The 14,704-nt window shown below is 30.6% G+C and overlaps 1 protein-coding gene across 1 annotated transcript; it reads right to left on the bottom strand.

Annotated features, from left to right (window-relative positions):
• Positions 1-77: 77 nt before the first annotated feature.
• Positions 78-4,254, bottom strand: LOC107409208 (uncharacterized). Its single transcript, XM_048476048.2, has 3 exons — positions 3,928-4,254; positions 976-1,098; positions 78-686 (listed from the first exon to the last, which is right to left on the bottom strand). Exons 1-3 carry the CDS (start codon positions 4,079-4,081, stop codon positions 469-471), a joined length of 495 nt encoding a protein of 164 aa, XP_048332005.1. The 5' UTR covers positions 4,082-4,254; the 3' UTR covers positions 78-468.
• Positions 4,255-14,704: the final 10,450 nt, after the last annotated feature.

The following is a 14,704-nucleotide window of genomic DNA, read 5'->3' on the forward strand; positions in this document are numbered from 1 at the left end:
GCGTAATTGCTTCGGGTTTCAACCCCTTCAGATCGTTAAAAAGAAAAACAAAAAACAAATGAATATAACAGATCAAGGAAAGTGAATAGGCAAACGTTTATAATCGTTAACCAAATTTTAAGCAAAGGAAAAAAACAAAAAACAGATGTCATTTATCCAAACAAGAATCTATCAAGGCAATCCCCAACTCCTCTCACCATATTTCACAACGCTTGCTTGCTTAATAAAAATACAGAAGACCGTCATCTGATAATCCAAGAGAATGGAAAAATTTTAAGCGTTTGTAAGACTAATCTGACCATTAAGAATCAGATTAAGCATCAAATAACTCAGCCTACCAAAAATGCAATGTAGCATGTTTAGAACCTCGACATACTCTACTTGTAATGCAGTATGACTGAGAGGCAGTATAAAGCTAAACAATACGAACAATAGGGAGTCCCCACTCTGAGAACCAGACTTGCCATGTCATTTCTTCGTTTGGGTTTGTGTTATATGCTTGGTAAGAACATAGCAGTCTGGAGGGGTAATGTTAGTATAATAATTCTGGATAGTTTCCGTGATTTCAAACCCAAATTTCTTGTAGAAGTTTATGGCATCTTCGTTATTTGTCTGCACATGCAAATAGATCTCAGAAATGTTCTGCTTGGCACAGAGATCAAGCACGTGGTTCAACAGCCTGGTACCTGCACAAATTCCAGAACTTATACAAAGTAAAGCAGAAAGTAACAGGATCTTATAAAGGGAGAACATGAATAATATAAATTAAGTGTCCACGTTGACTGGCAGACAATAGTATGTGGGCATATTTCTTGACATCCTGCTCATAATTTCCATCAGATAATTGGTTGGGAATTGTGTCATAAAACCCAGAACGCTAGGTTGCTTAAACATGGTTCATGCATTTTTACTGCGTTTGGTTTCACAAACAACAGTCCAAAATTACATCAAGAGGAAGATAAGTATCTTGCTTACCGATTCCAAGTCCACGATATGGTGCTAAAACACCCAATGTCATAATGTAGACACGGATAGCACCACCATCCTTCTTCTCAAGCCGGCATGCAATTGAACCAACACAAATATCACTGTAGTATGCTGAAATGGAGGTAGAACAAAACAAGCATTGTTGAAAGGTTTAAAGTAGCCATCTTATCATGCAAATATGGCACAGGAAGTTAAATTAAACACAGATGCTAAGTGTTCAAAAAGGAAGGTCCTTGATAATAGCATGCAGACAGAGGTATATAGAATATATTTGCACTTATAATTCAGTAAACATTCTACAAGGTTATCTATTGCTCTTGAGAATATCAGGCGCCTAAATGGAGGAACCATAACAAATTCACTTTGGCATCCCAGTCAATAAGCATTAATAAACTGTGCAAACCACTCCATTAGCGATCCTTATAGAAATAATTGATTCCTAGGTTAAATACACAACAAGATGAACACAGCTTGCACATATAAAAACATAAAGGTACACCACCATTTACAGTTTGAAGCCATTGTCCTTCACATTTCTGCATGCATGAGTTATTACAAGTATACATGAGATATAACTGCTCCCTCAACCAACCGGCCAACAGAAGAAAAGCTATGAATTTCACAGCTGGAAAAGAACATAAGAACACACAAGCACATATTTTCTAGACAACTTCCTACAGTTCATAAGAAAGCAAGCGACTATGTTAGGAATTGGAAATTGCTGAGATTATTACATCAAAATTCTGCCAAAGCCATACCAAGGAAAAATAATAAATAAAGATCTTGACATCCCAGAAATTGTTGAATGAAACATGAAAACTATTATCGTTACTTAAAACACCCCTTACTGAAATCCAGAAAATAAGAATGTCTCATAAAATTAAGAACATAATCATCTATATCGTTAAAGAATACATCTAATTGGCTGCTTGGCTCATTTTCACAAATCAATGTTGATGGGGCAGTTGATTCAGGAATGCGAAAAATTGGAATTGGGGTGGTCATACTCATCCGTGATGCAACTGGATGGGATCTACCAGCTATGGCAAAACCTTTCCGTTCTTCACTCTCCATTGGCAACAGAACTTATGGCTATGAGTGAGGGGCCTCTTTTTGCATGTACTCAACCAATTGATTTTCTGTATTGGAAAGTGATTCCCTTAGCACGGTGCAAATGCTTAAAAGGAGGGAGGAGAGGGAGGTTTATTTAGCAGGAGATGGAAATCTAGTTGAGCAAATAAAGTGGACTATGAATGACATAGTAAAATAAAGTGTTTTCTTTGCTCATAGGGACAAAATTGTGTGGCTTACAAGCTTGCCAAGCATGCTTTGAGATGTTCTAACTGCTCTGTTTGGTTAGAGGAAAGCCCCCAATGGCTCTTATCCTCTATTTTACAAGATGCACATGTTTCTTCTTTGGAATAACAAGGTTACTATGTTTGTTTGAAAAATAGAATCCACCATGCAAATTAATGACAAGTTAACTAATTGGCAAAATAAACCCTAACGGAAATAAATATAATCTGTATCCCTGGGTATTCTATAATTGTGCTTTTATTTTCCTTTGAAGTAGTGAATTTCAGTAGTCCTTGACATAGAAGTATGTCTAATTAGGATGTTAAACCACTTGACTACTAAAAGAGGAAATCTCGGTTAACAAAGTGAAAAGAACCATGAGTAACACCAAAAAAAAGTTAGAATGAAAAGGGGAACTTGTTTGATATATGTATGACTTGGAGCAGTTTGTATTTGCTTCCCGCTTTTTCTTTTTCTATTTCTATTTCTTTCAAGGTAAGTGCACCGAGATGGTGCAAGGAAGGTCATACAGGTCAGTGCTGGAAGAAAGAAAAGAGAGGCTCAGAACATAATTGAGAAACTAGCCCTTGATAAAAACAAAAAGAACGAAAATAATTCATTGACACAATAAAAACTAACTGGCATAAAACTAAGTTAGTTGATTTTGTTCTTCCTTCCATTTCCATCATTCTAAACAACCTAATAATAAAACTATTGAAATGGAAAGATGAATAAGAGTCCAGTAATCAGGTGACAGAAGCAAAAGAAAGAATTCAATTTCCCAATAAATAAAATGTAAGAAGAACCAATAATTCAAACTACATGGGATTAATAGGAACTAAAATCTAAGACAAAATGCAAATGTTCAAGGAAGAGCAGTATTTATTAGTTACTTTTAAATTTAATTACGAACCTTTATGTAATAATCATTTCTGAACATGAAGCTTACCTCATTATAGAATCCAACTTCGAGAGAAACTAAAAAGATGCATGGGCCCTCTATATTCAGCTAACAAATCCAGTGTTGTGCAACAAACAGGAGCAGTCCAATTGTATTGTAAAAACTTACGAGTTAAGCCACACACTGGGGACACTCTTTTTGGGTTCAAAGACTATCAAAACCAGACATCCGCACTAATATCAGGCATCTGATCTACCCAATGGCCAAAGAATGAAATTCACTCATTTACCAGACAATTGTCAGTAACTATAACAAGCCATTAATGACCCAGTCAAAATGGGCAGAATATCAAAGCACTTTTTATTTGGTCCCCTTTTGAGGTAAAGGGGTTAATCACTACCTAATTCTCCCGCAGAACGAAACTTTCACATCACGTCTATTTCTTTTCAATAATAAATGCAACCAAATAGGCAAAACATGAAATCAACAGTTTCCAATGCATTAAGCAGAAATGCTATAAATCCCAGTTCAAGTACCAACAAAAACAACTAAGGCGAGCATTATACGAGTATAAGAAGCAAAACCCACATATCAGCAATAAGCAAAGAAGTAAAACTAAAACAAAACGAAGCCATCGAATTTTCAATGAAAATAATCGAAAATACCATCGTTATCGCACAGAATAAACAAAAACAAGAAAAAGATTATGCAAAAATGAGCTAGACCCAGGAGCATAATCGAACCTAGCTTGGTGAATTCGCCTGAAGCAAGGGCATCGGCGTAGTATTTGTCGTTGTAGCGAACGGGGAAGAGAGCAGTGTTAAGCTTCTTCAGCTGCATCAAGTTCTTGTCCCTCACTCCGTCCAGCGAGATTTGGACTTCACGCCCAGCCCCCATTCGAGAGAGAAAACAGCAAACAAGGTTTTTGTGGTTTTTGCAACTTGAGGTTGCCGAACTGTAGGGACAGTGTATTATGCGAACTTATACGATGGGCATGAAATATGAGAGACGGGGAGAGAGGAAGATTAAGTGAATTAGGCTTTTTGTATCTATGGACACCGAATTGGGCTTTTTTTAACTTTAAAGATACTTCTTTCGGTAGCTTCGTCAGAATGTCGTTTGAACTTTTGGAGCGGATTTGATTATTCGAGGAATCGGTCCAGTTATGGTTAAGATTTAAAATTTGGATATCCAGCGAAATATTAAAAATTTAAAATATATTTTTTAATAATAAAAATTTATAAAATATGATAAAAATTTATTTTAAAAAAATAAATTTTTTTTTAAATTTTAAAATTAATTTATTTAATCAATTAATTATAAAATTTGTAAAAAATATTAAATAGATATTATATTTATTTTAATTGATTTAATTTATATTGAAAGGTAATAATCATAAATAAATTATTATTAATAAAAATATACAAAAAATATATATATATATATATTCGATAAAAATTATTTATTAATTAAAATAAAATAATTATATATTATATTTCATAAATATCATCTCAATACCTATAAAATTATTAAATAGTTGAAAATTATTAGTTTCTTACTCGTTTTCATTTTGAAATGTAAATGTAAAAATTAATTATTAAAAAAATACATCTTATTAATAATTTTTCATAAAATTATTAATATATCAATCATAAGTACCCTATATTGAATATAGTTGTTCTTGATGTTTAATATAATATATTTTATCATCTTTTTATTTTTGTTTGCTTAATGTTATTAATTTAAAAATTATCAATATAAATTCTACCTAATATTGTATTCTATGTTATTATTTTTCATTCTTATATAATCAACTATTAATTTGTAACTATGAGATTCTCGCGAATCCATCTTATATAAAATGTATGGCAAGTACATATATATATATATATATATAAATATTATATCAATAAATAGAATCTATTAAGGTTATTCCATTTAATTCATTCCATTTTATTTATATTATTAAATATTTAAAAAATAATAAAGCATAAAAAAAAAGATATCATTAAAGTTTATTTGGTAAAATAAATTACTAAATATCAATAATATTTATGAAAATTTCATAAATTTATAAGGAATTTTTTTAAATTTCAATGAAAATTTTTGAAATTTCGTTGGATATTATGGACTTTTTAACCAAATTGTTAAAAATTTGATATGTATATTTTGATGAAAATTTACATGGAAATTTTGATGAAATTTCAGAAATTTCGATAAATATTATGGAAATTATATCCATTGCCATTTAGTATGTAAATTTCTTTTCGACTCTTTGAAAAAAAAATGAAAATTTTAGAAAAATTTCGATAGCTCGAAATATCATATATTTAAAAACCTTAGTTATGGCTTGAATTTATGTTAAATTTTGGAAGAAAAAAAAATCACAATGGACCAACGCTACAAAATACCTAGGCACAAACTCATGTAAAATTCACATATAAAATGCCTATGATATGACAAGTTTTGTATTTAGGAATTTTGTGGTTATAAAATCTTACATCTTTTGCTCCAAATTTTGAATGAGTTGGTTATTTAAAAACAAAAATGCAAATTCCAAAAATGTTGGTTTGTAATGTTACTTTTTTAAAACAAAAAAAGAAAAAAAAATTGTTTTATATTATTAAATATAAAATTTTATAATAGGCCCCTCCCCTCACCTCCCCCAACCCCCCCCCCCCCTTCTTTTTTTTTTTTTTTTTAAAGACTTTTTATGCATCTATACCCTCTAATTTGGGGATGGTGACTAACAGTCTATTTGTTTTTACCATTTATCACTTATTTTGACTTATTTTAAGATATAATAGCTTTTATGCTTTTTTTTTTTTCCACTTAGCACTTAAAATAAGATATTTTTTTCATATTCTAATAAGCTAAAAATTTTAACTTTTCACTTATTTGGCAATGTCAAACTATGTTTTTTATTTTTTTTTCCCTAAAATTACCCTTATCAAACCTAGAATTCCCAAACCTAGCTTCGACCATTTCTTTCATATCTCTCGCTCTCTCTAAACTCAACCTAGGGATTATCTCACTTTCTTCCCTAGCCAATAATCTTGCCTCTGAACATTGTTCACCAAAAAATGAATATGAATTCCTCTGGACAAGCCTACTGTTGATTGGAGACCATCATTTCCAGCCTTCAATTGGAGCCGTCAATTCTAATTTGAGTTTTGATATGAATTTCTTACATGGATAGGACTTGAGAATTAGTAAACTGAAGACAAAAGATTGAATCAAAATGGATTATGTACAAGGATATGACTTATGATAGGACCCGTCTCAAGAACCTTCCTAGAATTTCCAGGGTGGTCTAATCTGGTGAAGTCTCATTGAACAATCCTTAAAGAATATCCAATGGAACCTTACTTAAAACGTAGACAACTGAACACAAACATTATAAATAATACCTCAATATATAAAAATAAAACTATGACAGCATAAAAGTCCACATTTTGCCTATTATACTACAGGCCATAACTACACACATATATAATATGGTCTCTATTGAGTCTAGTATTTAGCTCTAAGCATTCTAAGAGTATTTTGCAAAGTTTATAAGTACAAATAAATAATAAGTACATCCAAAAATATAAAGATAAAATAAAGAAAGGATAAATACTACTATTGTCGTGAAAGGAAACAAGTGATGAGTGATGTGCGAGGGAGTCTGCTACTAACTGTCTGGGCCTAGGGGCACGACTTTAAAACAAATAAAAAGTGAGATAAAGAAATTTCAGTGAGTGGCATAGTATAATAAAATAATAATAATTTATTTTTATAAAATATTTCTCTCAAGACCTCTCGTTCCACTAGTGTGAAAAGTTCCCCGTTTAAAATCATTTCAAAAAATCCAAATTTGTACCCCAATCCAATATTATGAAATAGATGCTCAAATGTGTAAAGTGAACAATCAATATAATAATATAAAATGCCCTAATCAAAATGTAAAAACTGAGCATAAATATTATAAATGCAATTCCACAAAATAATTATGAAAGTGCAGTAATAACCACAATATTTGAAAACCAACAATGTACTCAAAACATATGCAATGTACCTCACGATCTTTAATATACGAAAGGCATCGTAGAAATAGTAAACCGTCAGGACGTACCCAACCTCATGGTCCGCATCAATAAATAACCTGTGAGATGAACCTAACCTCATGGTACAGTGGCAATAATAAACCTATGATATAAACCCAACCTTACAATCCGTGGCAATAAATAACTTATAGGATGAAATCAACCTCACGGCACCGTGGCAACCCGCACCCTATAATATAATACTAGACCAAAACTCTGGTATTATATTGTACATCAATAAAAAATAATTAATACAGTATCCTTAAAATAATCTTATAAGATTATATACTTTTCCAACAATACTGTATCATAAATTATAATTTAATATTTAAACTCGACCACTTATTTTAATATTTCAAAAATTACAAATCATCTTTTAATGCTAAGACTAAAACTACCACAATGAAAAATATTCATCACAAATCAATTTTAAGCACATAAAATTATAAAATATTAGAAAATGCTTAAAATCATATAATTTTCAATATGTTTTCTCAAATCAATTAATTTCCCAAATGATTTAAAACCTTGATTCAAATACCAAGATATTTAAATACCACAAGTCAATTTATGAACTCATTAGAATTAAAAATTATTTAAAATATTGTCAAAAGTTACATAAAATGATAACACATATATGTGGAAGCAGATATTTTTATATGCATAAAACAAACACTTCAATCAAATGGTATATACATAAAATATTCGAAGCACATATATATTATACTATATACCCAAAATATTTTAAAATGATATAACCACTCAGTACTACAGATGCTCACTTTTACTCCTCTGCAAGGTTGCCTCTAGGCTCAACTCGAGTACCTGTAATATAATAAAATGTTTCTCAGACTCCATTAACTAAACTAAAGACATTGGTGCATACCATATGTCTTAAAATGATTTATACCACCATAAAATTACATAAACTGGACACCGAATGGTCCAATTATACCGCATACCCTTATTATTCGGTACCTAAAATTGGGCATTTTCACCTAAAGGCTACTCTTTCAAAATTGAACCTTCTAATGGATCCTAATAATATCTAATTTCACTAATCTAACTTCAATTTTGTCCAATTTGACCTAAAAATAGAAAAATTATCAAACGACGTCCAAAATTCACAAACTTTATATCAATGGAAAGGCCAAGAGATAAGAAATGCAATGGTATACTCACATCGGTCTAAAAGTGTCACTAGTGGCGGGAAAACTCATCGCAATATTCGACCGAATTCCACAATGATATATCTTTCAAACGGTGAGGAATCTTGGCAAACAAAGCATAGAAATGAGTTCAGAAGGTCCAAAAAATGATGGGATAGATGTATGGGTTGGTCTGAAAAGGTCAAAAAACAGTCAAACGGCCGAAAAATGCCAAACGGCGGCCACAAGCTTCAAACGGCCGATGCCGACCCATTGGTGGGCGGTTTAGCCTGAAATTTAGCCAGTGAGGTCACCTAGGGGTGGGTAAGAAGGGTGTCCAACGTGTGCATAAGGAGGGTGGCCAAAATTGGACAAAATGGCAATGATCCAGTTTGGCGTAAAACGGGTTCGAAATGACCCGATGCAGATCCATGGATCTAGAGAGAAATATCTCAGGTTTGGGAGACAAAATGGGTCTCTTAAAATTTGTTTCCTGCTGGTCATGCTTTTCAACATTTATATAGAGCCTTGGGTCACTAACAGACGAAAATCTGGGACTGGTTTGGATACTAATATAAAACTGATATTTAAAATCTTACAGAACCATAACTTTTTATCTGTAACTCAAAATTTGGCGTGCCACCAGTCTATGAACTCATATCGACGAGCTCTACTTAATGGTACATCAGTCAAACAAAAAATCTTATCCAAAGAAAAAGTCAACTTTTGATTCACGTACTGTTCACTTGGTCAAACTTGTACAAGCGGGGTATTTTGGTGCGGGTTGTTAAAACTTAGGATTCACTAGAGTTATTTTTTTTCCTCATTTTCTATAGTTTGGAGACTTGATGTGGTTAATGGGCATGATTGCAAGGAATTTGATGGAAGAAACTAATATGGGATAGAAGGTGTTGAGGTAGGATATTTTCTTATTTGGTAGGAGGGAAAGGAAATGGAAAGGGATAGTAGAATCTGGTTGGACATGTTTGCAATTTATGTTTAGAATTTTCTTCTATTACATGGCTTATTATTGTTCTATTATATTATTTTATAGTATGATTTGGTGTCATATGTCAAATAATGATAAACTTTTGAGGACTTTAGTTATGTAGTTAGCTTTTTAGTTATGTAATTAGCTTTCATACCTAGTGCTTTAAGTAAGATAATTATCTGCCACTCCATAATAATAAAGCAAAAATGAAGCAAAAGTAGCAGGTAGAGTAAATAGAATAATAGTAAGCAAAAATAGCAAAAAGAAAATAGAGCAATAATAAAGCAAATTTACTAGATAGAGAAAATATCTTAAACAAAATTATGCATCATAAAAAGATAAATGTAGAGTTTTTAAGGAGGGGCATGGAATTTTATTAAAAGGTGGGGAACTTAATAATTGAGAGTGATAAAGGATCCTAACCATATATAAAGAAGGAGAAAGAGGCATCTAAGAAAGAAAAAAAATGCACTTTACAGTAAAACTGTAACAATCCGTCCCAGAGAAACATCTAGAATTTGAATTTTTGATTAAGATTGATCCGGTGGACCGTTTATAAGTTCCAAATTAGATTTTTTATATGATCAAGAATTTTGATTTAACCAATATACCATAGCATAGAGCTTGTCGATACAAGTTCGTATATTAATGGCATATCTAATTCTAGATTATGGCTAGAAAAGTCATTTTGGAAAGTTTTTAGATATTAGTATTTTATTTGTATCCAAACTAGTCTATATTTTTATCTTTTAGTAAACCCAAGGTCCATATCTACCTTGAGAATCTTGCCTTTGTTAAACAAATTGAAAAATATTCAAACAGTCTCAAAATCCTTCAGCAGATTTGACACTTGTGAACTGGGTCAACCCAATCTATCACGACCACCAACCAAGACAATGCTGATTCAATGTTTTATGACCGCTGGGGAGCAACATGTGTTGGACCAACCTAAAGGCCATTAAATTCTGACCAAAAGTCCAATTTTCTAGTTGATCTGCCACCAACAGCGTCGAATTGGCCATTCGAAGCTGGCAGCAGTGAGCAGTTAGGTTTCCGGTGGGTTGGCCATTTTAGCTCAACCCTATATCCTCCCCTCTATTATGGATCCTCTGAATCTATTGGCACCTTTGTTTGTTGAAATTGTTCATGATTTGAGAGATCCATTAATATTAAAATTGGCCAAATTTTCTGATGTGTTTTCCAGCCACTACCGATGTTTTTGGATTAAGGTGAGCTTATATTCTTATTACCCATTACATAAGCTTTTATTGATATAAAGTTTGTAATTTTAGATGTCATTTAATAATTTTTCCATTTTTAGATCAATTAGTTAAATATAGATAAAAATTGGATTGTGGTGTTGGATAAAATTGAATAAATTGCAAAAAATTGAAGTTGAATTTGTATAATTAGGTGTTAATGAAACTCAATAGAAGGTTTAATTTCATTACATTGACCTCCGGGTGAAAAATTCAAATTTTTGATACGGAGTCTTAAAGGGTCATAGTATAATTAGATCCTTTGATGTCCAATGTATATGATTTGAGCGTTGTATAAAGTATTTTAAGACATTAGGTATGCATGAATGTCTTGGATTTGATTTCTGAAGGCTACAAAAATTTTTTGTTATACTATAGGTATCTGTACTAAGTTTGGAGGCGACCCCGCAAAGGAATTGAAATAAACATCAGCCGTATCAATGAGTAGTATATATTTTTAAATATTTTGGGCATATTAGTACAATTATATATATATGGTTTGAATATTATATATATATATATATATGCTTTGATTTAAATACTTAACTTATACATGTATAAATATATGATTTTACACATATGTGTTATCACTTCATGCGATTTTTGATAATATTTTAAATGGTTTTAAATTCAAATGAGTTTCGGTGACATTGAAAATTTTGGTATTTAAATATCTAAGTATTTAAACTGATGTTTTAGTCATTTTGAAAAATAATTTATTTGTAGAAAATGGATTTAAAATTGCATATTTTTAAGCATATTTAAGTGTTTATATTTCAAAATGCTTAAAAAATGGCTTATGGTAATATATATTTTTGCTTGTTGATATTTATGTTTTGGTATAAATGATGATTTGAATATTTGAAGTATTTAAATAAATAGTTAGGTTTAAATATTATATTCTAATTTATGGTACTATATTTATTTAACAAAATAGAAAGTATGATTTTAAAAGGGTGATTTATAAATACTGCAATGTTGTTTTTAGATGGTGTACCAAAAGGGTGGTTTATAAATACTGCAATGTAGTTTTTAAATGGTGCACCATATGATACTAGGAAGTTTTGTTTATGTTATTAGACAGATGAGGCTTAGTCACCCTATATATAGTCACGATATGAGAAAAAGATGATGAGTTGTATACCATTCTCTTAGAGTGATGATGAGTCGCGTGCCATTCCCTCATGACCATATGATGATAAGTTGACACGATATGAGAGAATGATAATAAGTTATATGCCATTCTCTTGAAGTGATGATGAGTTGTATGCCACTCTTTTATGACATTGATTTCTAAGCATCTCTTTACTATCTAGTGGTATTTTAAGATGCCATACACCAACAAATAGTGCTAGGTATATCATATACTACATTGTACATGTTCTTTCTGATATATATATTTTGGCAGTTTTATTAAGTTTCATTACTATTTCTTAATTATGATTATATTGTCTATTGTTTAGCATTAACTTTATATTTCAGTTAGTTAACAATATTTTAAATTCTTTAATTATGAAATGCTCTTTCCATAATATTGTTTTAAGGTATAAGTTAGGTTTTGTGAAACAGTTTTAAAAAGGAGAATTTTTCAAAAGAGTGAAAGTGATTATTTTCATATTTTCATTCTCTTAGAGTGATTATGAGTAAAAATGTTTGAATTCTAAATGATTATTTTCATATTATTATCTTATTTCACTTACTAAGCTCGTCTCATAATTTTATTTTTAAATTGTTCCCTTAGGCCTTACTTGATAGATTAAGCACATTACGTTTGGCAACTTCATCATCTACCCAGTATATTTATCATCTCATATTTTTATCGCCAATGTTCTTCCATTATTGATATATTTTTTGTTTGCATACTTCTGTTGGATTTAGCATTTACGTTGTCTTTTATTTAATCTAAAACTCTTTTATTTATTTAGTTTGCTTTGGTGGGTTGATCTAATATATATGACTCATGATTTTATTTCTCTTTATTGAATTTGGATTTGGAATCCTTGATTTGATATTGTTGATTTATGGAAAATCTTTAAAAGATATTATTGACATTCTTACTTGTACTGTTGAATTATACCCATTTTATGTGAAGGTCCCATTGGACTATTTGCTACTAGCTCGATATGGTTTCCCTAGACAGGACCACTTTGAATGTCTAGAAAGGATTTCAGAAGTGGTCCTATCAAAAACAAAGTAGGTAGTCATATATTGTGGACTTAAAAGTTATTCAACTCTAATAATTCCTTATGTATTTTCAAAGCTAGAAAAGCAAGGATTTAATTTCCTTCATTGCCTACATTTTCCACAATAGTTCTTAACTACTAGGAACATTCCAAAATAATGGAGGTAAATTAATATGAGAGTTATTTTCTTTTATTATTTCCACTTGGAATATTCCACTTTATAAGCAGGGATATTTTCGTACGAATTGTTACATCCAAAACTCACAAAAATAGTGAAAAACTTAAATGGTGACCAATGAAGGCTTGGGGATCACTCTCTCTTCCTTTTTCTTAACGAAATATGGGATTTTAAAAGACTTAGAGAGTTTTGTCTGAATAATAAGATGTTGTTTGAATAATAATAGATATAACATCGATAAAATGACACATGGCAAAGAATTGTTCAAATAATACCAGGTGTTGTTCCAACAACATAGTGTGATGTCTAAAAAACATTGGTGTCATGTTTGAATAACAAAATACAATATTCGAATAACACTTGTGTTATTCAAACAGCATTACTCATAATTCAAATAATGAGTCAAACCTAGCCAAGTATTCTTATTTTGACTTCCGAAAACTTTGTAAAAAAGACATTTTAAATTATTGTCAAAATACCTAAGCATACATCCAAATAAAAACATAAAAATCAGTGAAAATAAAAACTACATTTTTTCTAGAAAAAATGTTATGTAAGACAGTGTATTCCTAAGCATCTAATAATTAGAAAAAGTTTCCAAGATACTTCACATTCCTAATCGAGATTTGTAATTAAAATTGATTAAAACCGATTCACTTACTACTCAATATTTTGAATCATAAATTTGCTAACATACAAAAATTGATTCAATAATGATTAACATTAGCTAACAAGATTATGGTTTCTAACAACTAAGTTGAATTAGATTGGAAAATGTGAAATGATATATGTCATAAGGTTATCATCATTGAATTCTCATGATTGCCTTGTTTGTTTACTTTATGAACTTAATGACTTTGTTTTTATAGTTACTGCTTTTACCGCTTAAAAATTGGTCTCCAAAAAACAAGAGAAAAAATTATTTTTAATACTTAATTCATTAAAATCCTCATGGAAATGATATTCTATTAACTCTTTTATTAATTGTTATGATTTTATGTACTTGCAAAACCAAAAATACCAAATCAAATCATAGGCTGGTCATGTATTCTTTAGTGGAAGTACTGTAATATGATTTGTTAAGCAAGCTTTGGTTGTCATATTTTGAAATCATTTATAGACTTTTGGCTTTGAGTGTGCATGTTTGGGGTCTTTGGTTCAACACATTGTGAGTTTTATGGCTTAGTCTCAAACAAATATATTGGTTAAGCATAATGCAACTTACATTACACAAATAAATAGTAGATGTATCAAACAAGGGAGAATCGAGTATATTTCATTGAGTTCTTTTATATACAAAAGTTACGAAAGAATGGTGAAATTAATATCCAAAAAATTTGCTAAACTAATAATTTTGCATATTTTTTTGCTAAATTATTGTCTACTTGTATTTTTTTAGAAACATGTACATGAGATAAGTATGTATATCCTTAATAAGTTGTTTTCATTATGGAAGCATACAATTACCAACCCAAGTTATTGAGTCTAAAAGGTTTTATATTACTAGACCACAATCAAATCAATTGTGTTAGCAACCTTAATTTATATATATAAGGTGAAATTATGTGTAACACCCTACCTCCACTCTCCACCAATATTGTTGCCAATTTATCTACAGCATTTAGTATTTTTTATTTTTTTAAGACTTTCTTGGGAAATACCTAATCCTTTCA

Source organism: Ziziphus jujuba, chromosome 5 (genome assembly GCF_031755915.1).
Source record: "Ziziphus jujuba cultivar Dongzao chromosome 5, ASM3175591v1".
Lineage (NCBI taxonomy): Eukaryota > Viridiplantae > Streptophyta > Magnoliopsida > Rosales > Rhamnaceae > Ziziphus > Ziziphus jujuba.

Coding starts and splice junctions, on each gene's coding strand:
- LOC107409208 (XM_048476048.2), bottom strand. CDS start 4,081: ATGGGGGCTGGGCGTGAAGTCCAAATCTCGCTGGACGGAGTGAGGGAC. Junction 1,099..3,927: donor AGGCGAATTCACCAAGCTAG/GTTCGATTATGC, acceptor CCTCCATTTCAG/CATACTACAGTGATATTTGT. Junction 687..975: donor ATATCGTGGACTTGGAATCG/GTAAGCAAGATA, acceptor GAATTTGTGCAG/GTACCAGGCTGTTGAACCAC.